We start from the raw sequence: 26,420 nt of genomic DNA on the forward strand, positions 1-26,420 counted from the left end.
AAAAATTAAGAAAGAACCCGAAGAAATTATAAAAGAACTTGGATTTGGTCTTCTAACTGCAAAAAACTTAAAAAGAAAACAAATCATTCAAAATTGCAGTGATGACCCAATATTAATTGAAGGAACTAAAATTATTAAATTTGAAAACTGTTCAGTCAATCTCAACAATCAGTTATTTGTAAATCAAAATGAAATTGTCATTGATCATTATATAAGTCCCGGATACTTAAAACGAATCGAAAGTGACAATTATACCGAGGCATTAACTTTACATTTTATAAATATGAAAACTGTGGAGATCAGAAAAGAACTAGCAAAATCAAAACAAAAGATAACCAATAATAATGTACTATCGCACATATTAATGCTTATTGTATTAATTGGTTCCATTCTACTACTCGCAAAATATTTAATAAAGTATGTGATAATGAACAACAAAAATGTTCCGAGGACGGAAGCATTGACAAACGATGGGGGAGTTACAGTACCCACATCAACAGTACCCACTGTTACAATACCCACTGTGACAAATACTTTTTAAGAAACCCAAATCTGAAACAGTGTTGCAGATTCAAAATAAAGAAATTCCAATCTGCAACAATGTCACAGATCAAAACAGCCACCCAAGTTGAATACAAACAAAGAAACCTAAACCTGCAACAATGTTGCAGAACAAAGAACAAATATTATAATAAAACTAAAGACCAATCCAGAATGGTCAAAATGCAAGCTAAGCATTTTGACCATTGATATGAAATAAGTTCTAGCTATAAGTTAGTCTTAAGTCATTGTTCATGGAATAAAGTTCAAAACCGGAATCACTGCATTTTATTTTTTACAAATTATTACTGGCGCAGTCGGTAGCATCGGTATCAGTATCGGTATTAATTGATTCCGAAAACAAAATTGAACAAATACAATATACCGGATTCTAAAAAGTGAACGTGAAGTTTCGTTTTATAATGAATTCGGATAACGAAGTGACTCTTTAATAATGAATGTAAACGTGAAGTTTAATTAAAATTAAAAAAGGATCACATGAGAACAAAGAAAATATACCGGATTCTAAAAAAAGCAGATGTAAACGTGAAGTTTCATTTAGTATAGAATTCGGACAACGAAGTGATTTCCTAATGATTAATATAAACGTGAACTTAAGAACTCAAACAGAGCGATTCATATGATATCAATATAAACGTGAAGTTTATTTGACAAAGAATTGCATAAGAACTTACAAGCGATCGCTTTATCCAAACGGTATAATAGAAGCATCAACGCCATATCCCGCAATACAACCCCAAGAAAGATAACCACTCACCCAGACAACAATCAACACAGAAGCAGTGACAGAAATCTTGCCCCGAAGGAAGCGAAGAAAGAATCCATTGGGAGTAGGTTATATAGTTTTATTTAAATATAGTTATTATTTAAAGAGGGTAATAAACAAAGTTGTGTAATTTAGAAGAAATAATTGAACAAAAAAAAAAATAAAACCATGGCTCAAAATAGAGTAACAATCGACCCCATAAAATACTTATCCAAACTACCATCTTTTGATGGCAGCTTTAAAAATCTTCATACATTTATAGATCTTGTGGATAGAGTAACTTCAATATTGGACACATACGACGATGTATCCAAGAGCATATTTTTGGATATAATAAAGTCAAAGCTAGTTGGTCAAGCCAAAGACGTTAGTGACATTAATAATCATTTGACGTCGTGGACAACACTTAATACAGTGCTAACAAATAATTTTGGAGACAGATTATCAATAGAGCAACTTTACGATCAAATGCGGTCACTTAAGTTCAAAACGAACGCAAAAAACTTTTATGATGATATTACGTCTACTCTCAGTCGGCTCAATATGAAGAGTCGCATCCTATATCAAAATCAGGTAGGTTATGATGCTATCATAACCGCCAATAAAAGAACTGCATTAGACATATTTAAAAATAAGCTTATAGAACCAATGCGTTCCATAATCATCTGTCGGAATCCGGCAAATATCGAGGATGCTATGAAAATTCTATATGATACCAATTATGCCTTTTACAACCCAAACCCCGATAAAACATCAAATAAAAAGTTTAACAAAAATCAAGGAAAAAATTTTACTAATAACCATTATTCGAGCCCAGATCGATATAATCATACTAATAGTAGATATTATCAAAATGCAAACCAACATCGGAATGATAATAATGATCAACCTGTTGCAAACCAATCGGATAATGACAGACCAATTCCGATGGAGGTGGAAAATTTTCAACGGGACAGTTCAACAGACTGGTCCACATAATGATAGGAAAATGTAAATTCCTATTAGACACAGGTGCAACGAATTCCTTAGCCAACCCTAACGTTTTCCATTCAACAAGAATTGTAAAATTAAAAAACCCAATAACAATGAATGCATTGAACAACGAACACACAGTCACCAAAAAGGCGATTGTTAACGCTTTCAGTGAATTTGGACTTTCAGGTGAAACTTTTGAATTTTTTATATATAACTTTAACAATGAGTATGAAGGTCTAATAGGTAATGATATTTTACGAAAGTATAAAGCGGTCATAGATTTTGAAAGTAATTACATGATTTTAAATGAGAAAAGAATTCCGTTATGTTTTGAAGAACGAAGGAAGGTCGTATTGAATATATTTCCGGGGGAACACCTCTACAGAATTCCAACATGTTCTTATAACTCATATATTCTAATAAATAGTGTAATAAAAAATCCTAAGGATATAACAATCAACGAAGGATTATATACCTGTGAGAATAATGAGGTCGGAATTAAAATATGTAACAAAACCGATAAGAAACTTTTGGTAGATATGAATGAATTATTATGTATTCAGGAAGTTAGTGAAATACACAACTTTAGAAAAGTTCCGGGTATTGGGGTTGATAAGGAAAATATTAGCCCACACTCTATAATGGACAAAATCAGAACCGAACATTTAAATCTAGAAGAAAAAAAGCAATTAAGGAAACTCCTTATTGATTTCCATGAAGTATTCCCAGATAATAAAAAGTTATCCTTTACTCATGAAATAAGGCATAGTATAATCACTGAAGACGAAATCCCAATAAGGAGCAAAATATACAGATATCCCTACATTCACAAGGAGGAGATACAAAGACAAATAACAGAAATGTTGCAAAACGGTATTATTGCACCGAGCATTAGTCCTTACAACAGTCCTGTTTGGGTGGTACCTAAGAAACCAGACTCGTCTGGAATAAAAAAATATAGACTCGTAATTGATTATAGAAAATTAAACGATAAAACGGTGGATGACAATTACCCAATTCCGAATATAACTGATATTCTAGACAAATTAGGGAAATCCAATTATTTTTCTATTATTGATCTTAAAAGTGGATTTCATCAAATAGAGGTTGAAAAGAAAGATGGACCTAAGACTGCATTTTCATTCGACAATGAATTTAATAGAATGCCATTCGGATTGAAAAATGCACCGAGCACTTTTCAACGATTGGTTGATAACATTCTTAGAGAGAATGTATCGAAAAAAGAATGTATGGTGTACATGGATGACATTATAATTTTCTCGAATGGTTTAGAGGAACACATTAAAAATTTGAAATCAGTATTGCTAAAATTGAGAAATGCAAGACTTAAAGTGCAATTAGAAAAATGTGAATTTCTAAGAAAAGAGGTAGAATTCCTTGGTCATATTGTAAATGAGAAAGGAGTTTTTCCTAACAAAAAGAAGGTTGAAATTATAAAAAACATACCAATTCCTAAAACAGAGAAAGATATAAAATCCTTTTTAGGAATGACCGGTTACTACCGGAGATTCATACAAAATTACGCTCATACAGCAAAACCAATGACACAATGTTTAAAAAAAGATTCCAGCACTAATATTACAAACCCAGATTATATTGCCGCATTTAATGAATTGAGAAAGAAGTTAACTGAAGCCCCCATACTTGTATATCCAGATTTTAATACACCATTTGAAATAACGACAGATGCTAGTAACGTAGCTATAGGAGGAGTTCTGTCTCAGAACGACAAGCCCATAGCATACATATCCAGAACACTAAACGAGCATGAAATTAATTATTCAACCATAGAGAAAGAATGCTTAGGAATTGTGTGGTGCCTTAAACAATTTAGACCTTATGTCTACGGAAGGAAGATTAAATTGTTTACAGATCACAAACCTCTTGTCTGGTTGAAAAATTTAAAAGAACCAAATTCTAAACTAATGAGATGGAGGATGCAAATAAGCGAGTATGATTACGAAATATATTACAAACAGGGCCACTTAAACAAAGTAGCCGACTGTTTAAGTCGAATAGAAATCTATAATATTGAAGAGCAGGAGTCAGAAAAACTAATAAATATTAGTAAAAGACCCATAAATTTCTTAAGAACCAAATTATAATAGAACGAAGATGTTCAGGATCAACTTCTATAAAAACAATGAAAATTCACAACTCAAACCGCAAGATTATTAAAGCCAAAGACTTCGATAACGATTTTGTTAAAACAATTATTTCAAATCACTTTTATGAAGGTAAACACAACGTTATTTACTTGACAGATGAATTATTTGAGGTTTTCGAAAAAGTTCACCGAGAATTTTATAAAGAACTAAAAATAACCAGATGTTTAAATAAATTAATTGACGTGATAAACGAGGAAAATCTACATAATATAATATCGGCAGAACATTCAAGAAATAATCATAGAGGTATAGACGAAAATTTTGCGCAAATAAAAAGCACATACTACTATCCAAAATTAAAAGAAAAAATAACTGAATTCATAAATAATTGCGAGATTTGCAATTTAGCTAAATATGAAAGAAAGCCTCAGTCAATACCATACATGATTTCAGAAACTCCGAAAGTGCCCAACGAAATAATTCATATGGATGTATTTTACTCTATCAATAAATCCCTTTTTATCACAATGATAGATAAGTTCACGAAGATTGCCCTTATTACTAAAATAGAGAACAGATCAGACCCCGAATTCAGGAAGGCTATTTTGAAATACATCAGTACGTATGGACATATAAAAAAGATTATAACTGATAACGAACTGGGAATGAAATCAAAGGGAATGAATAAATTTTTGAAGGACAAAAATATTGAAATCCATTTTACATCAAGTTTAAATCATAATAGTAACAGTGATGTTGAAAGACTCCATAATACCATAAATGAACATCTAAGAATCCTAAAACATACTATGAGACATATTCCAATTGAAGAACAAATGATTCTAATTAATGGTTATTATAACGAAACTATACATAGCACTACCAATATGAAACCTATTGATTTTGTGAATGGTAAAATAAATGAGAAGGAATATAATGAAATACACGAAAAACTCGTAAAGAAGAAAGAACTTAAAATCACAAAATTAAATGAGAGTAGAACTAACGACATACCCATCGAGGACGGCATTAATTATATCAAGGAGACACGAGGAGGAAAAAATTATCTAAAATTTAGGAAGATAGTAGGAACTAAGGTTGACGATAATCATTTAAAAGACGAAAACTCCAATCATATATATTACAAAACACATGTAAAGAAAAGGAAACGATTTCAAAATCCTGATAGTATCGTATTTCCAACTCAGCAAACTTCTAGAAGAGGAAACGTATTAGATACTAATAATAATTAAATTTCGTATGATATATTATTAATTTTTCCCAAATAAATTCGGTTATATTTGTAGAAATGAAACTGACACTGGCCCTCATATTCCTATCCTACGCAACGGCGAAATTAGAAATTATTGATTTTGACAAAAATGAAGGCTATTTGCCCATCAAGGTTGGAGAAAAGAAGCTAATAGACCACTATATCAAGATTTTACATATCGTGAACATCACCGAATTAGTAGTAGCTAAACTTACAGTTGAGGAAAATGTTAATTTATTGTATAAAACATTGCCAAGTGACTCCATAAACGATAACATTTATAAAACATTGTCAAGGACCTTTAAAGAATTGGACATCAAATTGAAATCTATATTACCTAAGAAAAGGGAAAAAAGAGGACTAATAAACATTATGGGAAGTACATTAAAAATTATTTCGGGAACAATGGACGAAGAAGATAGGCAACAAATAATGGAATCCTTAAGAACCTTGAATACGGACACTTCAAATTTAATTGACGAAAACAATAAACAAGTTAGGATCAATAAAGAACTACAATCTCAAATAGAAAACCTAAAGCAGAATATAGAATTCAACAGAGATATAAAAAGAATAATATAAACAATCTTATCCTCAATACTCAGATAAAAGACAACTTCCATTATATGAAAATCGTATTTCAGATTCATAATGATATAAATTCTTTATTACATTTCATTGATACCATAGAGGACGTCATTTTGATGAGCAGATTAGGCATATTAACAAGAAATATACTGACGGACAAGGAGAATGATTTAGTTAGGTCAACGGACGAGTTTAGAGAAATAAAAATAGCTTCCTTAATTTTTGAAAATGACATTATTTTGACGCTCTTAATACCACGTTTCAGTACTCACATTTTCGAAAACTATGTTTTGGAGCCATTGGTGAATGAAAAGAATGAAAGTTTATTTTTAACAAGTAATGAGATACTTTTAGATAATAAGAGAAACATCTATATGACATCCCCTAAGGATAACAAAGTTAAAAATCTTGTAGTTATTAATGATAAATGTATCGAAGATATCTTTAATTCAGCAATAATACAAAACTGTTTAAAAATTAAGAAAGAACCCGAAGAAATTATAAAAGAACTTGGATTTGGTCTTCTAACTGCAAAAAACTTAAAAAGAAAACAAATCATTCAAAATTGCAGTGATGACCCAATATTAATTGAAGGAACTAAAATTATTAAATTTGAAAACTGTTCAGTCAATCTCAACAATCAGTTATTTGTAAATCAAAATGAAATTGTCATTGATCATTATATAAGTCCCGGATACTTAAAACGAATCGAAAGTGACAATTATACCGAGGCATTAACTTTACATTTTATAAATATGAAAACTGTGGAGATCAGAAAAGAACTAGCAAAATCAAAACAAAAGATAACCAATAATAATGTACTATCGCACATATTAATGCTTATTGTATTAATTGGTTCCATTCTACTACTCGCAAAATATTTAATAAAGTATGTGATAATGAACAACAAAAATGTTCCGAGGACGGAAGCATTGACAAACGATGGGGGAGTTACAGTACCCACATCTACAGTACCCACTGTTACAATACCCACTGTGACAAATACTTTTTAAGAAACCCAAATCTGAAACAGTGTTGCAGATTCAAAATAAAGAAATTCCAATCTGCAACAATGTCACAGATCAAAACAGCCACCCAAGTTGAATACAAACAAAGAAACCTAAACCTGCAACAATGTTGCAGAACAAAGAACAAATATTATAATAAAACTAAAGACCAATCCAGAATGGTCAAAATGCAAGCTAAGCATTTTGACCATTGATATGAAATAAGTTCTAGCTATAAGTTAGTCTTAAGTCATTGTTCATGGAATAAAGTTCAAAACCGGAATCACTGCATTTTATTTTTTACAAATTATTACTTCTATTCCCAACAAAATAACTTCTATGACAAAAAACATTTTTTTACCCAAGTGACAAGATCGTAAGCTCAATAGAAGAGGAACCAAAGAATTAAATAAAACTAAAATTCTTTTGGAAAGTCTTCTAAATCTTACAACCGCACTTATAAACATTTACATCTTTCTCCACTTGTTATGCTTTCGTTCAACCTGAACGAAGTAGCATAACCATGTAAGTTGGTTTTGTCTGTTAAAACAAATACCCCTTCGTCGACCGTGCCTTGTCTATTAATAGAACAGTGTTGGCTTGTTTGTTCGGGATACCGTAGTATTTTGTTGTTGCAAAATGGTCAGACTTTATCCCTTTATTGTTGTTTTTATAAAAACAACGTTTGTTTATTAGTGAAGAACGATGGTAATGTTTACCAGGGGGTAAGGCACGGTCGACGAAGGGGTTTTTGTTTTAACAGACAAAACCAACTTACATGGTTATGCTACCCGAAGCAACCACATCTTTGTAAAAGCCAGCGGCTGCAAAATCGTTACATATATGTTCATGTTTATTTATTCGTCCGCCTTATTCCGGGATGCTTGTTCCGAATTATTTTTGTCCGTGTCAGGATTGAAGAATCTCCACACCATGGTCCTGTTCAGTTCATCAAAACATTATACGGCACAGTTCGATAATGGGTGCTTCTTAGATATTGTTCCAGACTAACTCGGTTGCGAGACTATATAGAGAATTCTCTGTCGGGGGGTAAAGTGCTGACAAAGAACCCCTTGTGTACAAAGAACCCCTTGTGACCATTCCGTTGAAAACTATGGCTAAAAACATAAAAATACCGAATATCGGGGGTACCGTTATATGAGGGCTATACGATATCGTGGACATATATAAACAATTCTCTCTCAGGGGGTGAAGTACTCACAAGGAACTACTTGTGTGGATTTTATGACAATTCCATTGAAAAGTGTGGCTAACATCATCAAAATACGGAATATCGGGGGGTACAGTTATATGGGGGATATACGATATCGTGGACATATATAGACAATTCTTTTTGAGGGGGTAAAATGCCCAAAACGGACTCCTTTTGTGGAATTTCAGACAATTCCATTGAAAAATGTGGCTAAAATCATCAAAATACCGAATACCGTGGGGGTACCGTTATATGTGGGCTATACGATATTGCGCCTATATAGATAATTCTCTGCCGAGGTATAAAGTACCCACAAGGAACTACTTGTGTGGATTTTAAGACCATTCCATTGAAAATGTGGATAACATCATCAAAACACCAAATATCGGGGGCTACAGTTATATGGGGGGTATACGATATCGTGGACATATATAGACAATTCTTTTTGAGGGGGTAAAATGCCCACAAGGGACTCCTTTTGTGGAATTTCAGACAATTCCATTGAAAAATGTGGCTAAAATCATCAAAATACCGAATACCGTGGGGGTACCGTTATATGTGGGCTATACGATATTGTAAACCTATATAGATAAATCACTGCCGAGGTATAAAGTACCCACAATGAACTCCTTGTGTGGATTTTTAGACAATTCCATTGAAAAATGTGGCTAACATAATCAAAATACCGAATATCGGGGGGTACAGTTATATGGGGGATATACGATATCGTGGGCCTAAATAGACAATTCTTTTTGAGGGGGTAAAATGTCCACCAGGGACTCCTTTTGTGGAATTTCAGACAATTCCATTGAAAAATGTGGCTAAAATCATCAAAATACCGAATACCGTGGGGGTACCGTTATATGGGGGCTATACGATATTGTGGACCTATATAGATAATTCTCTGTCGAGGTATAAAGTACCCACAAGGAACTACTTGTGTGGATTTGCAGACAATTCCATTGAAAAATGTGGCTAACATCATCAAAATACCGAATATCGGGGATAGCGTTATATGGGGGCTATATGATATCGTGGACCGATATAGCTCATCTTCGAACTTGACCTGCCTGCAGACGACCGTGCCTTGTCTATTAATAGAACAGTGTTGGCTTGTTTGTTCGGGATACCGTAGTATTTTGTTGTTGCAAAATGGTCAGACTTTATCCCTTTATTGTTGTTTTTATAAAAACAACGTTTGTTTATTAGTGAAGAACGATGGTAATGTTTACCAGGGGGTAAGGCACGGTCGACGAAGGGGTTTTTGTTTTAACAGACAAAACCAACTTACATGGTTATACTACCCGAAGCAACCACATCTTTGTAAAAGCCAGCGGCTGCAAAATCGTTACATATATGTTCATGGTTGTTTATTTGTCCGCCTTATTCCGGGATGCTTGTTCCGAATTATTTTTGTCCGTGTCAGGATTGAAGAATCCCCACACCATGGTCCTGTTCAGTTCATCAAAACAGTATACGGCACAGTTCGATAATGGGTGCTTCTTAGATATTGTTCCAGACTAACTCGGTTGCGAGACTACAGCGAAGCGTTGCATCGTTCTGAAACGACATAGATCTTTGCGTGTCCGCGTCTTCGTCGTCGACGTAGTATGGAACTCCATCACAGTCTCTCAACCCCTGCCACAATATCTTACGCAATCGCTAAAGTCTCCAGGGTAAAATTGATGAGATAGTTGAATTTATGAATCGGAGGAACATTGTAGAAAAACAAGCTCAATAAAAATAGCGGCCTACGTTGTTATTGTCACAATGTTTTGAGGAAAGATCGCAGCCGAAGTCGAGTTGGGGGATTAGCCTTTATGTTACACAATGCTTCTATCATTTTCGCCTGAGCTAGTCTCCAGTGACCCGTATATGAAATGAATGAAGATAGCAGTCAAGTGCGGAACTTCCGAAGTAGAGGTGCTTAATTTGTATATCCTGCCGATAATAGCTATGAACCGCGTTATTTGCCATATGTTATCCATGCCCACCCTAATATAGAGCAAATTGATTGCTTCACATTCTGCAGGATGATGCGAGGATGACCTCTTGGGATAGACTTTCCCGATAATGGTCTCTACAAACATAACCTCTGAATGCCGAACTTTTCTTACTGACGAGAATTTAGAGAGTTCACCAACTTTGGTTCAGAGAACTGCCCAGCCAGAAATTGTTTTCTTCTCAAAAAAATTTTAATACTATTGCAAATATAAGCATACTAGCTTATCCAGCCGCATTGCCGGCCCGTACTGTAAGTCTTTAATGCATATATTTTAAAGCACAATTTTTGTTATGAGTAATAACTCCATAGTAATTTTTAAATATAAATAAATATTCATGTAAACAAATATAATAGATGTTCACCTACCGTTGGTTTTAGATACTTTGAATAGCCTCATCTTATTTTTCAGCCATAGGCTTTAATTTGAATGTTATAAACCTATATGATATAGAACATCTATAATAGCCCCATGTGAAAATTTGTCGTATTGTGAAGAGCTTAGAAACGTTTTCTATTCAAATGAGGTATAATTTGGAATTTGTATTTCCAACGTTTAGAATACCGTGCTGCGTGGCATATAGTTTTGTCCACCTCATAATTGAGGGCAGAATGATTTCAGAATAGTCCAATATATTTATTCTTTTACACCCATTACCGTAAAATGGGAATTAAGTTTTTTTTGTCATTTACATTGTGCATTGGAGACCCCATAAAGTTCATATTTTTCATCATAGTATAATTCAATGGCGATGAAACAAATATTGGGTCCCGTGCTACTTTCTAATATTCGCCATTTTTTCATGTTTCTGCCACAATTTCCGACTGAATGAGTCCCAGTTTTACATTTCGGAGTTTATTTCATATAGACGTACATCCCACATCTACGTTCCCAACCAATATTCTCTTGGGGGTTACAAATTTAATAGAATAAAAAATGTTCTTTTCTGAGCACACATTTGGTTGTAAAAGGGTACTACACTAATGTAGGTACTATACTATATAAAATAAATGCCTATTATCTGTAAGATGGTTCTCTATCACAGGCTAGCCTAAGTAATTTTATTAGCCAAATCAATTGACGAATGTGGTGAAGACGAAGATGGGTCCTACTCCGAAAATTGAAAACTTTATGCGAAGAGGTTTTCTACACTCTTAGAAACAAAGATGCCAAATAATAGCCAAAAAGAATTTTAAAGTGTTGTAACCTTATCCGCGAGTTATGACCCATATCATGACCTGCAAAAACGATTTAAGGTATCTTCAATGTTTGAGAAAAATTTCTGGAAGGATATAAATCCTTTTCTTGCTAAATGTCCAAATCGTTCTTCTATTTTGCAACCCTTATATTCGGTATTTTACTGATGGCAGTCCTAAAGTCTTTTGTATTATGAGCTCTCACGGATTATTGTCAAACGAAAAAAGTAAGTCCACGTTTTGAAATGAGCCCCATTAGGCTTTGTCGGTCATTTTTGTTTGTTTAAATTTGTTCGTATCTTCCAGCTGAAGCACGATCTAGGTACTGGAGATCGTTACTGATGACTTTTCATGTCTTAAATTTACATCTAGCGTTCAATTCCAGGGCCTACACCGTGTTTCACCTGGAAGATGGGAACATATTTAATTTTTTTGTTACAATTACAATTTTTTTCTTTCATGTCCTTTCATTGTCAAATTTATATTTTGTTGTTGTACCTGAAATATGTGCGTACGCTGGCAAGAGTTTTTTTTTATTAATTTCAGACCAAATATTTTGTTATTTTCACGTCTTTTAGAGGGTATAAGTCAAGTAAGAATATAATCTAAATCAGAAAAGAAAAAATATTAATTTGATGAGTCGCGCAAGTCTTCATTATGGCATGGTCGAATGGTTTTCGTGTACGGCAACGGTTTTCAAGTAAAAATTTTAAAAGTAGTACTATATAGCAGGGTTTCTTCTTTGATAGTAGGTATACAAGTTGTGAAAATGACAAAATATTTGGTCGGAAATAACTGTAAGTTTCTTGTACGTCCACATCTAAGAAAGACCTACAAAATATAAATTTGGCAAGAAAGGCTTCATTCCATTTATTTACCTTACAAAGAAATATAAATCTAAAATACCCTAACAAAATACAAATTCAATGATTAATTCAAATTTAATTTTCAATTTCAATGATTAATTTAAATTAATGGTGAAAAATTATTCTTTATTTTGTTCACAAAAAATCAATTGAATTCAATATCATAAACCAAATTGAAAAAAAATCGTACATTACATAAAATTGACAAAAGATGTCCTTACGAAGTTTTTCAATAGAATATACTATTATTTTAAATACGATTCCATTGAATTTTTTCTAGAATATTTTCCCGATTTTAGAATTTTTGCAATGAAAGTGTCTTTTTCCGTAATTTTTAAGCGATTTTAAAAAAGTAATGATCCTTTAACTTTGGTTTGACCGCTTTAAATTATTTCGAAATCAACTATTCAGTTTCGCCACCACATAAATGGATACTACATTTCAATGTAATTCGCCTGCAAGAAATCGAGCCAATTAAATGAAGTTAATCAAATTGAAAACGGTAAAATATTGATTTTTTTTCATAGCTTATTATCTTGTGAAATGATATTATTCGTATAATTCCACTTACCCAATAAATACATAAAATCTATAAACAAAAGTTTTGTTATCTGTCGCTTCATACTCCCCAAACAAACAACACATCATATTGGAATAATAATAAAAAAATAATAATAAATAAAGAAACACTACAAATGTATATTCGAAAATAGTAGGTCAAAATGAAAAAAAAAACTTTACTATTGTTCATTACAAAAGTAAAAATGAAAATTTCAAATTTCACATTTTTACTCTATTTTTTTGGGTTCTATCCTTTTCTGCCATGAGGCAATTCCGAATTTGCCTTAATCGTTAAAATGAGATCTGCGGTTTTTGAGTTATAAGCGTATTAACAAACACAACTTTTTTTTATATCTATAGAAGATTATATAATTACAAGTGTAAGCTTATAAATAAGGTTTCAATTTCGATTATTCTATAGTTGTTACATAAACATTTTTAATTTTTTTTCTCAAGCTTAAGGTTTTTGTTCTTAGGCTTATTGTAAAATTATTCTCAAGTCATTTTGGTATGTTGGGATATTAAACATAATGTAAAATTATACATAAAAGGAAAACGAGTGCACTACAATGTAAACTTGTAATTACAACAGATATATATCAATAAAACAAAGTTAAAATTCTATAAACAATAACAAAAATAAATAAATAAATAAAAACCTAATAATAATTTCACTTACTCCCATGACAAAATAACCTAAATGTCAGACCCAACAAAGTATATTTATTCTTGATCAGCCTAAAATTCTAAGACGATTTAGCCATGTCCGTCTGTCTGTCTGTCTGTCTGTCTTAATCACGCTATCTTTCGAACGAATTGAGATAGAAGGTTAAAATTTTGCACATGTATATTTTGCAGTAGGCAGGTAAAGTTTGTAAATGGGCTATGTTGGCCAACGTTATCATATAGCCCCCATATAACGGTACCTCTCGATATTCGGTATTTTGATGATTTTAGCGTCATTATTCACCGTAGTAGTTTCAAATTACGTATTTAGAGAACGTGATGGAAACTATAGTCTGTGATAGAAAATTGTCTATGCAGGTCGAGGTCTTCGTATAGGCCCCATATTTCAGTACCTCTCCATATTCGGTATTTTGACGATTTTAGGTACAATACTCACCGAAATTGTTTGAGATGTCGTATTTAAAGTTGGTAATGTAAGCTACAGCCTGTGACAGAAAATTATCTACGCAGGTCCAGGTCTTCGTATAGCTCCGATATAACGGTACCTCCCTAAATACGGATTTTGATGATTTTGGCTACATTATTCACCGTTTATTTCAAGTTTCGAATTTAAATATAGTAATGGCCTTTGACAAACAATGCCTATGTAGGTGCACGTCGAACAGACCCTAATATAGGGCTATATTCGGTATTTTTAAGATGTTAGCAGAATTTTTGGCGAATGTTATCTTTTTCGGAAATTTCCAAATTCGTTCTAAATGGTCTAGGGTATTCAATGTTCGGCCCGGCCGAACTTACTGCTTTTTTACTTGTTAATATCTCCAATTGTTTGCAGTTAATTCACAAACAATAATATTGGCTAATATATAGGCATGTCACGAGTTGGGTACGAAAGTGATTTTAGTTTCGAATTTAGCTCTTCAGAAAACGTAAAACGCAACATTTTTTCGGTTTGAAACCATATTTGTTTTTGCAAGTGAAATTGTATTTTTATGGATAATTATGTCTTTCACACTCTCTCATAACACTTTTAAGTAATAAAGATGTTGTCTTAATGACAAATAAACAATTAAATTTACATTTTTTGTATTTTTATTCAAAATAATTAACAAATGTGGTTTCTATAATGGTTTCTCAATTGAGGAACAACAAAACAAAGTAACAAAGTGTTGCCACATTTTTTTTTTTTTTTTGAAAATGATTTATCGGTGAACTAGAACAATTTTCATAGATGTTATGGAGAGCCACCAGGACCTAGCGAGGGGCTATGTCAAAGGTTATCGAGTGGTTGCAGAAACAAATTGGTAACAGTTTAACGAAAAAAAATTCCTCGGGACTACCCACCAAAGATTGCAATGGATGGAAAAGGGCAAGGTCAGTGTACAAGTTCCGATACGGTCGAAAGGACTTGTAGGGATTCTAATTCAACTGAGTAGATTTAGAATCGAAGATTATTGTTGAACAAAACGGACAACAATATAAATTTGCAAAATACAACAACACAACAAGTATTCTAACGATGCTTACGTTTGTTGTCTGCAAATAAAACACTTTAAAAGTAAAGTTTAAAATTCAAGTATGACACTGGCGGTCAATTTATTTTAAATTCAATTGATTTTTTATTGATCTGGCGATCGACACTTTTAATTTCTTTTGACCTCAAGAAGAAGAGTGATTCTTTTTCGTGGTGATGGAATCCCATCGATTAATTATTTATCGAGGTCGATGAGGTCCACTTCGATGTCATCATCCAACGGGTTGGGCAGATTCCCAACATGCCGGGCGCCTTGCACTGGTGCAACTGATAAAGCAGTCGCTATTCTCTCCAGCACATTTAAAACTTTATCCAATTGAGCTGGTTGTTGTTGAGTTTCCGGAACTCGCTCATTTTGATCCATTAATTGTTCTTTGTTTTTATGTTCTTTACTGGATAGTTGTGGTTTGGCATGATGGTTTTTGTTGGCTCTATCTTGTTTGCCGCGATTTTGCTGCTTTTTTCCCGTTGTGCCGAGCACCACACAGTCTACAATTGCCTGACCATAAGCAATTGCGGAAAAAATGATTTTGCCCCAAGCAATTAATGCAGTACTTATAGGAAAGCACTACGCCTTCCCTCTGCTCTACAGACATCATCTTGAAGGCTGGACAAAATCTTAAGGGATGCATGCCAAAGCACACCCTGCATTGTTCCATGTAGGGAGACTCCTTTTGTGGAATTTCAGACAATTCCATTGAAAAATGTGGCTAAAATCATCAAAATACCGAATACCGTGGGGGTACCGTTATATGTGGGCTATACGATATTGTAAACCTATATAGATAAATCACTGCCGAGGTATAAAGTACCCACAATGAACTCCTTGTGTGGATTTTTAGACAATTCCATTGAAAAATGTGGCTAACATAATCAAAATACCGAATATCGGGGGGTACAGTTATATGGGGGATATACGATATCGTGGGCCTAAATAGACAATTCTTTTTGAGGGGGTAAAATGTCCACCAGGGACTCCTTTTGTGGAATTTCAGACAATTCCATTGAAAAATGTGGCTAAAATCATCAAAATACCGAATACCGTGGGGGTACCGTTATATGGGGGCTATACGATATTGTGGACCTATATAGATAATTCTCTGTCGAGGTATAAAGTACCCACAAGGAACTACTTGTGTGGATTTGCAGACAATTCCATTGAAAAATGTGGCTAACATCATCAAAATACCGAATATCGGGGATAGCGTTATATGGGGGCTATATGATATCGTGGACCGATATAGCCCATCTTCGAACTTGACCTGCTTGCAGACGACCGTGCCTTGTCTATTAATAGAACAGTGTTGGCTTGTTTGTTCGGGATACCGTAGTATTTTGTTGTTGCAAAATGGTCAGACTTTATCCCTTTATTGTTGTTTTTATAAAAACAACGTTTGTTTATTAGTGAAGAACGATGGTAATGTTTACCAGGGGGTAAGGCACGGTCGACGAAGGGGTTTTTGTTTTAACAGACAAAACCAACTTACATGGATATACTACCCGAAGCAACCACATCTTTGTAAAAGCCAGCGGCTGCAAAATCGTTACATATATGTTCATGGTTGTTTATTTGTCCGCCTTATTCCGGGATGCTTGTTCCGAATTATTTTTGTCCGTGTCAGGATTGAAGAATCCCCACACCATGGTCCTGTTCAGTTCATCAAAACAGTATACGGCACAGTTCGTTAATGGGTGCTTCTTAGATATTGTTCCAGACTAACTCGGTTGCGAGACTACAGCGAAGCGTTGCATCGTTCTGAAACGACATAGATCTTTGCGTGTCCGCGTCATCGTCGTCGACGTAGTATGGAACTCCATCACAGTCTCTCAACCCCTGCCACAATATCTTACGCAATCGCTAAAGTCTCCGGGGTAACATTGATGAGATAGTTGAATTTATGAATCGGAGGAACATTGTAGAAAAACAAGTTCAATAAAAATAGCGGCCTACGTTGTTATTGTCACAATGTTTTGAGGAAAGATCGCAGCCGAAGTTGAGTTGGGGGATTAGCCTTTATGTTACACAATGCTTCTATCATTTTCGTCTGAGCTAGTCTCCAGTGACCCGTATATGAAATGAATGAAGATAGCAGTCAAGTGCGGAACTTCCGAAGTAGAGGTGCTTAATTTGTATATCCTGCCGATAATAGCTATGAACCGCGTTATTTGCCATATGTTATCCATGCCCACCCTAATATAGAGCAAATTGATTGCTTCACATTCTGCAGGATGATGCGAGGATGACCTCTTGGGATAGACTTTCCCGATAATGGTCTCTACAAACATAACCTCTGAATGCCGAACTTTTCTTACTGACGAGAATTTAGAGAGTTCACCAACTTTGGTTCAGAGAACTGCCCAGCCAGAAATTGTTTTCTTCTCAAAAAAATTTTAATACTATTGCAAATATAAGCATACTAGCTTATCCAGCCGCATTGCCGGCCCGTACTGTAAGTCTTTAATGCATATATTTTAAAGCACAATTTTTATTATGAGTAATGACTCCATAGTAATTTTTAAATATAAATAAATATTTATGTAAACAAATATAATAGATGTTCACCTACCGTTGGTTTTAGATACTTTGAATAGCCTCATCTTATTTTTCAGCCATAGGCTTTAATTTGAATGTTATAAACCTATATATTTTCACATGGGGCTATTATAGATGTTCTATAATAGCCCCATGTGAAAATTTGTCGTATTGTGAAGAGCTTAGAAACGTTTTCTATTCAAATGAGGTATAATTTGGAATTTGTATTTCCAACGTTTAGAATACCGTGCTGCGTGGCATATAGTTTTGTCCACCTCATAATTGAGGGCAGAATGATTTCAGAATAGTCCAATATATTTATTCTTTTACACCCATTACCGTAAGATGGGAATTAAGTTTTTTTTTTGTCATTTACATTGTGCATTGGAGACCCCATAAAGTTCATATTTTTCATCATAGTATAATTCAATGGCGATGAAACAAATATTGGGTCCCGTGCTACTTTCTAATATTCGCCATTTTTTCATGTTTCTGCCACAATTTCCGACTGAATGAGTCCCAGTTTTACATTTCGGAGTTTATTTCATATAGACGTACATCCCACATCTACGTTCCCAACCAATATTCTCTTGGGGGTTACAAATTTAATAGAATAAAAAATGTTCTTTTCTGAGCACACATTTGGTTGTAAAAGGGTACTACGCTAATGTAGGTACTATACTATATAAAATAAATGCCTATTATCTGTAAGATGGTTCTCTATCACAGGCTAGCCTAAGTAATTTTATTAGCCAAATCAATTGACGAATGTGGTGAAGACGAAGATGGGTCCTACTCCGAAAATTGAAAATTTTATGCGAAGAGGTTTTCTACACTCTTAGAAACAAAGATGCCAAATAATAGCCAAAAAGAATTTTAAAGTGTTGTAACCTTATCCGCGAGTTATGACCCATATCATGACCTGCAAAAACGATTTAAGGTATCTTCAATGTTTGAGAAAAATTTCTGGAAGGATATAAATCCTTTTCTTGCTAAATGTTATTATATTCGGTATTTTACTGATGGCAGTCCTAAAGTCTTTTGTATTATGAGCTCTCACGGTTTATTGTCAAACGAGGATTATTGTGAAATGAGCCCCATTAGGTTTTGTCGGTCATTTTTGTTTGTTTAAATTTGTTCGTATCTTCCAGCTGAAGCACGATCTAGGTACTGGAGATCGTTACTGATGACTTTTCATGTCTTAAATTTACATCTAGCGTTCAACTCCAGGGCCTACACCGTGTTTCACCTGGAAGATGGGAACATATTTAATTTTTTTGTTACAATTACAATTTTTTTCTTTCATGTCTTTTCATTGTCAAATTTATATTTTGTTGTTGTACCTGAAATATGTGTGTACGCTGGCAAGAGTTTTTTTTTATTAATTTCAGACCAAATATTTTGTTATTTTCACGTCTTTTAGAGGGTATAAGTCAAGTAAGAATATAATCTAAAACAGAGAAGAAAAATATTAATTTGATGAGTCGCGCAAGTCTTCATTATGGCATGGTCGAATGGTTTTCGTGTACGGCAACGGTTTTCAAGTAAAAATTTTAAAAGTAGTACTATATAGCAGGGTTTCTTCTTTGATAGTAGGTATACAAGTTGTGAAAATGACAAAATATTTGGTCGGAAATAACTGTAAGTTTCTTGTACGTCCACATCTAAGAAAGACCTACAAAATATAAATTTGGCAAGAAAGGCTTCATTCCATTTATTTACCTTACAAAGAAATATAAATCTAAGATACCCTAACAAAATACAAATTCAATGATTAATTCAAATTTAATTTTCAATTTCAATGATTAATTTAAATTTATGGTGAAAAATTATTCTTTATTTTGTTCACAAAAAATCAATTGAATTCAATATCATAAACCAAATTGAAAAAAAATCGTACATTACATAAAATTGACAAAAGATGTCCTTACGAAGTTTTTCAATAGAATATACTATTATTTTGAAATACGATTCCATTGAATTTTTTCTAGAATATTTTCCCGATTTTAGAATTTTTGCAATGAAAGTGTCTTTTTCCGTAATTTTTAAGCGATTTTAAAAAAGTAATGATCCTTTAACTTAGGTTTGACCGCTTTAAATTATTTCGAAATCAACTATTCAGTTTCGCCACCACATAAATGGATACTACATTTCAATGTAATTTGCCTGCAAGAAATCGAGCCAATTAAATTAAGTTAATCAAATTGAAAACGGTAAAATATTGATTTTTTTTCATAGCTTATTATCTTGTGAAATGATATTATTCGTATAATTCCACTTACCCAATAAATACATAAAATCTATAAACAAAAGTTTTGTTAGTTGTCGCTTCATACTCCCCAAACAAACAACACATCATATTGGAATAATAATAAAAAAATAATAATAAATAAAGAAACACTACAAATGTATATTCGAAAATAGTAGGTCAAAATGAAAAAAAAAAAAACTTTACTATTGTTCATTACAAAAGTAAAAATGAAAATTTCAAATTTCACATTTTTACTCTATTTTTTTGGGTTCTATCCTTTTCTGCCATGAGACAATTCCGAATTTGCCTTAATCGTTAAAATGAGATCTGCGGTTTTTGAGTTATAAGCGTATTAACAAACACAACTTTTTTTTATATCTATAGAAGATTATATAATTACAAGTGTAAGCTTATAAATAAGGTTTCAATTTCGATTATTCTATAGTTGTTACATAAACATTTTTAATTTTTTTTTCTCAAGCTTAAGGTTTTTGTTCTTAGGCTTATTGTAAAATTATTCTCAAGTCATTTTGGTATGTTGGGATATTAAACATAATGTAAAATTATACATAAAAGGAAAACGAGTGCACTACAATGTAAACTTGTAATTACAACAGATATATATCAATAAAACAAAGTTAAAATTCTATAAACAATAACAAAAATAAATAAATAAATAAAAACCTAATAATAATTTCACTTACTCCCATGACAAAATAACCTAAATGTCAGACCCAACAAAGTATATTTATTCTTGATCAGCCTAAAATTCTAAGACGATTTAGCCATGTCCGTCTGTCTGTCTGTCTGTCTGTCTTAATCACGCTATCTTTCGAACGAATTGAGATAGAAGGTTAAAATTTTGCACATGTATATTTTGCAGTAGGCAGGTAAAGTTTGTAAATGGGCTATGTTGGCCAACGTTATCATATAGCCCCCATATAACGGTACCTCTCGATATTCGGTATTTTGATGATTTTAGCGTCATTATTCACCGTAGTAGTTTCAAATTACGTATTTAGAGAACGTGATGGAAACTATAGTCTGTGATAGAAAATTGTCTATGCAGGTCGAGGTCTTCGTATAGGCCCCATATTTCAGTACCTCTCCATATTCGGTATTTTGACGATTTTAGGTACAATACTCACCGAAATTGTTTGAGATGTCGTATTTAAAGTTGGTAATGCAAGCTACAGCCTGTGACAGAAAATTATCTACGCAGGTCCAGGTCTTCGTATAGCTCCGATATAACGGTACCTCCCTAAATACGGATTTTGATGATTTTGGCTACATTATTCACCGTTTATTTCAAGTTTCGAATTTAAATATAGTAATGGCCTTTGACAAACAATGCCTATGTAGGTGCACGTCGAACAGACCCTAATATAGGGCTATATTCGGTATTTCTAAGATGTTAGCAGAATTTTTGGCGAATGTTATCTTTTTCGAAAATTTCCAAATTCGTTCTAAATGGTCTAGGGTATTCAATGTTCGGCCCGGCCGAACTTACTGCTTTTTTACTTGTTAATATCTCCAATTGTTTGCAGTTAATTCACAAACAATAATATTGGCTAATATATAGGCATGTCACGAGTTGGGTACGAAAGTGATTTTAGTTTCGAATTTAGCTCTTCAGAAAACGTAAAACGCAACATTTTTTCGGTTTGAAACCATATTTGTTTTTGCAAGTGAAATTGTATTTTTATGGATAATTATGTCTTTCACACTCTCTCATAACACTTTTAAGTAATAAAGATGTTGTCTTAATGACAAATAAACAATTAAATTTACATTTTTTGTATTTTTATTCAAAATAATTAACAAATGTGGTTTCTATAATGGTTTCTCAATTGACGAACAACAAAACAAAGTAACAAAGTGTTGCCACATTTTTTTTTTTGAAAATGATTTATCGGTGAAAACCAAACTATGTGCTATTACGGCACTAGAACAATTTTCATAGATGTTATGGAGAGCCACCAGGACCTAGCGAGGGGCTATGTCAAAGGTTATCGAGTGGTTGCAGAAACAAATTGGTAACAGTTTAACGAAAAAAAATTCCTCGGGACTACCCACCAAAGATTGCAATGGATGGAAAAGGGCAAGGTCAGTGTACAAGTTCCGATACGGTCGAAAGGACTTGTAGGGATTCTAATTCTACTGAGTAGATTTAGAATCGAAGATTATTGTTGAACAAAACGGACAACAATATAAATTTGGAAAATACAACAACACAACAAGTATTCTAACGAATGTCTGCAAATAAAACACTTTAAAAGTAAAGTTTAAAATTCAAGTATGACACTGGCGGTCAATTTATTTTAAATTCAATTGATTTTTTATTGATCTGGCGATCGACACTTTTAATTTCTTTTGACCTCAAGAAGAAGAGTGATTCTTTTTCGTGGTGATGGAACCCCATCGATTAATTATTTATCGAGGTCGATGAGGTCCACTTCGATGTCATCATCCAACGGGTTGGGCAGATTCCCAACATGCCGGGCCCCTTGCACTGGTGCAACTGATAAAGCAGTCGCTATTCTCTCCAGCACATTTAAAACTTTGTCCAATTGAGCTGGTTGTTGTTGAGTTTCCGGAACTCGCTCATTTTGATCCATTAATTGTTCTTTGTTTTTATGTTCTTTACTGGATAGTTGTGGTTTCGCATGATGGTTTTTGTTGGCTCTATCTTGTTTGCCCCGATTTTGCTGCTTTTTTCCCGTTGTGCCGAGCACCACACAGTCTACAATTGCCTGACCATAAGCAATTGCGGACAAAATGATTTTGCCCCAAGCAATTAATGCAGTACTTATAGGAAAGCACTACGCATTCCCTCTGCTCTACAGACATCATCTTGAAGGCTGGACAGAATCTTAAGGGATGCATGCCAAAGCACACCCTGCATTGTTCCATGTAGCTCATATTCATGATTGAAACTGCAATTGATGTAAAAAACAATACAGACGAAAAGGGTGCCATTTAAGGCATGACATATTAATCAGAGTTTTATCTTTTCGAAACACATACACTACTTTCTACTAACAACCACTGGCTGGAAGTACACATAATTTAACAATTGGACGGGATATGATACGTGTTGTAGTTTTTACGTCAACTACTCTTACGTGGTCATCAAGCCCTTCATATACTCTTAAAACTCGTCCCATCTTCCAGTCATTCGGTGGTAGAAGTTCATCTTTTATCAACACCATGCCTTTTTCCTTAAGACTCCGCCGCGGATACTGCCACTTATACAGCTTATGTAGTTCCTGAATATATTCGGTTTTCCATCTCTTGCTAAACGTGTGATGAACGGCTTTAACTTTTTCCCATCGATTTATAAGAGATAAATCTTCTGTTGGCATTTCTGGAGCAAATATTAGTGACTCACCATTCAGAAAGTGCGCTGGTGTTAAAACCTCAAAATCCTCTGGATCTTCAGATAATGGTGTTAAAGGTATCGTGTTTAAAACATTTTCAATTCTCACTAAAATTGTTGAGAATTCCTCAAAATTGAATTTTCTATCTTTCATTGCCTTTTGGAAATGTGATTTAAAACTTTTAACACCTGCTTCCCATAATCCTCCCAAATGTGGAGCACTGGGAGGGATAAATTTCCATTCGAAGCCATTAACTATATACTTTTCACACACTTCTTTAGAACATTTTTTCAGAAATTCTTGGTATTCTCTCATAAGTATACTATTTGCCCCCACAAAATTTGTTCCATTATCAGACATTAAGCATCTGGGTAAGCCTCGTCTACCTATGAATCTAGCAAAAGTAGCAAGAAAAGCTTCACTTGATAATGCTGAACAAGCTTCGAGATGAACCGCCTTCGTCGAAAAGCATACAAATATACAAACATACGACTTTTGATAAGGGGAATTTCTCAAAGAGCCTGCCTTAATCTGAAATGGGCCTGCGAAATCTGCTCCCACATATGTAAAGGGAAGAGTGAAAGATGTTCGTTCCACAGGTAATGCTGCCATTATCTGCGATTTAAGCTTATGTTTATACCTTGTACAAATCAAGCATTCGTGAACAATTTTCTTTATTGACCGTCTTAAACTTGGAATGTAAAACTGTTTTCGAACGGTTGACATCATTAACGATATGTCTGCGTGCAACATAGTTTTATGGATGAACTCTAAAAATATTTTACAGAAATGCGATGAATTTAGCAATATAATTGGGAATCTTTCATCATAGGAAATGTTAGCGTTCGCTAATCGACCATTAACTCTTATTATGCCATCTTTATCCAAAAACGGATTTAGTGCACGCAATGAGCTTTGACGTGAAATGTCTTTCGAATTGCTTAATTCATTATACTCTTGCGGATAATGAAAAATTTGGGTTATTCGGACAAGAACCAATTTTGCATGATTTAACTCCTCGTGAGACAGAATTTTACCATTTGACAACTCAGACTTTTCATTTTTTTCTTGACGCTTCTTCATACGAAATATATATCCTACAACCCACAGTGCTTTGTTGTAAGAAGAAACCCTGTTTATTATCAATTTATCTTTAATAATAATTGGTGCGCAATGTACAACTATTTTTCTTTGTTCTGGTGGATCTTGTAAAATTATACTTGATTTTGGCCAATTATTTTCAGGACTAAGTAACCAGATTGGACCATTCCACCATAGCGAATTATTACATAAATCTTCAGTACTGGAACCTCTAGTTACAAGGTCTGCTGGATTACACTTCGTAGAAACATGTCTCCATTTACAATTTGCAACATTTTGAAATATTAATGCAGTTCTATTTGCAACATACGTATTCCACGTGGATGGGTGTTTTTGCAACCATGCCAATACAATTGTTGAATCTGTCCATAAATGAACAGAACAATTTTTAAGATTCAAATCTGAGACAACATATTTTACCAAAGATGAGAGCAATACGGCACTACAAAGCTCTAGTCTTGGTAAACTTATTTTTTTCAATGGCGCAACTTTGTTCTTAGCTATCAACAAGTTTACAGTTGTGCTGGTCTCTGTATTCATACGAATATATAATGCAGCACAATAGGCTTTTCAGATGCATCACAAAAACCATGCATATGAATTGTGCCTCTAGGCAAAAATTAATCCATCTTGGAATTTGTATTGAATCAATTTTTGAAAATTGATTCACAAAATTTTTCCATTTAATCAATGTGGATGATGACACTTTATCATCCCACTTAATGCCTTCTAACCAAAGGTCTTGCAACAAAATTTTAGCCTGTACGATTAAAGGCGTTAACCTTTTACAATTTTCTGGGTTATAAATGTTCGCTTAGAAGCAGAGTCGCTCTAATAGTAAATAGTTCACCAGCACGTTTAACTTTTACTAATGCTGACATAATGTCATCATGACACACTGAAACATGTGTTTCCACATTGGAAGCTTGAACTATCGAACTAGATGAACAAGGCATTTCATCAACAGTATTGTCAGTGGTAACAAGAGTATTTGTTTGACTCCCATTTGTTGAACGGACAGGTGCTTGGTTATCCCTCGTTACATTTCTTGGTTGTATAGATCTCTCTTGCTCATTACTTTGTAGGTGCAATTTAGTATGATGTTTCTTTTTGCAAAACATACACCTATGCACACTCACGCATTCCTGCGAAATATGTCCACTTGTTATACAATTATTACACAACCTCTATTCTCCTGCGAACTCTATTCTCTGAATAACCGTCATATTATTAAATCTCATACAATTTTTCAAAATATGGTTCTTATAACACATGACACATCTATTTGATTGTGTCGAATGAGCATTTTGATGCGATATATGGTCATTGCTAAATGAAGTTGAAGCTGTTTGGCTTCTGACACCATCTATTCGCTCTAGAACCCGATGTCTGTTCTTAAGAAAATCTTCCATTTGCGACCATTTGGGTAGCTCTGAATGTGATTTGGGCGATTGTTCCCAAAGGGTCAGTGTATCAACCGGAAGCTTAGTTGAACATAAATATATTAAAATTGGATCCCATTGATCCACCTTTACACTATGAACTCTCAATATAGCCAAGCAGTCACTAACTGTCGATTGAATTCTTTTAATATCTTTGCTAGATTCAACCGTTGCTGCAGAAAGATTGAATAATATCTTCAGTTGGTTATCAACTAGTACCCTAACATTTTCGTCTCGCACCGATAATGCTTTCCATGCTAACGAAAAATTTTGATCATATAAAGGGTACCGATATACAATTCTACCACCCTCACCTTTAGTTTTGTTACGCAAATGATAAAGCTTTTGCGCTGA

The 26,420-nt window shown here is 33.7% G+C and overlaps 1 protein-coding gene across 2 annotated transcripts in view; it reads left to right on the top strand.

Moving 5' to 3' along the window:
- The first annotated feature begins 1,109 nt into the window (after positions 1–1,109).
- The window catches only part of LOC131802479 (uncharacterized), a 36,600-nt gene continuing 11,289 nt past the window's right edge, over positions 1,110–26,420 (top strand). The window contains exons 1-2 of one of the 2 annotated variants that reach the window (XM_059122829.1): positions 1,110–1,391; positions 5,739–7,530. In XM_059122829.1, coding sequence (XP_058978812.1) covers positions 6,331–7,305 — 975 coding nt within the window. In that variant the 5' untranslated portion in view covers positions 1,110–1,391; positions 5,739–6,330 and the 3' untranslated portion in view covers positions 7,306–7,530. Of the gene's footprint in view, positions 1,392–5,738; positions 7,531–26,420 lie in introns of those variants that run through there. The other variant, XM_059122831.1, reaches the window with a different exon arrangement.

The sequence above is a fragment of the Musca domestica genome, unplaced genomic scaffold, assembly GCF_030504385.1.
Source record: "Musca domestica strain aabys unplaced genomic scaffold, Musca_domestica.polishedcontigs.V.1.1 21, whole genome shotgun sequence".
Taxonomy (NCBI): Eukaryota; Metazoa; Arthropoda; class Insecta; order Diptera; family Muscidae; genus Musca; species Musca domestica.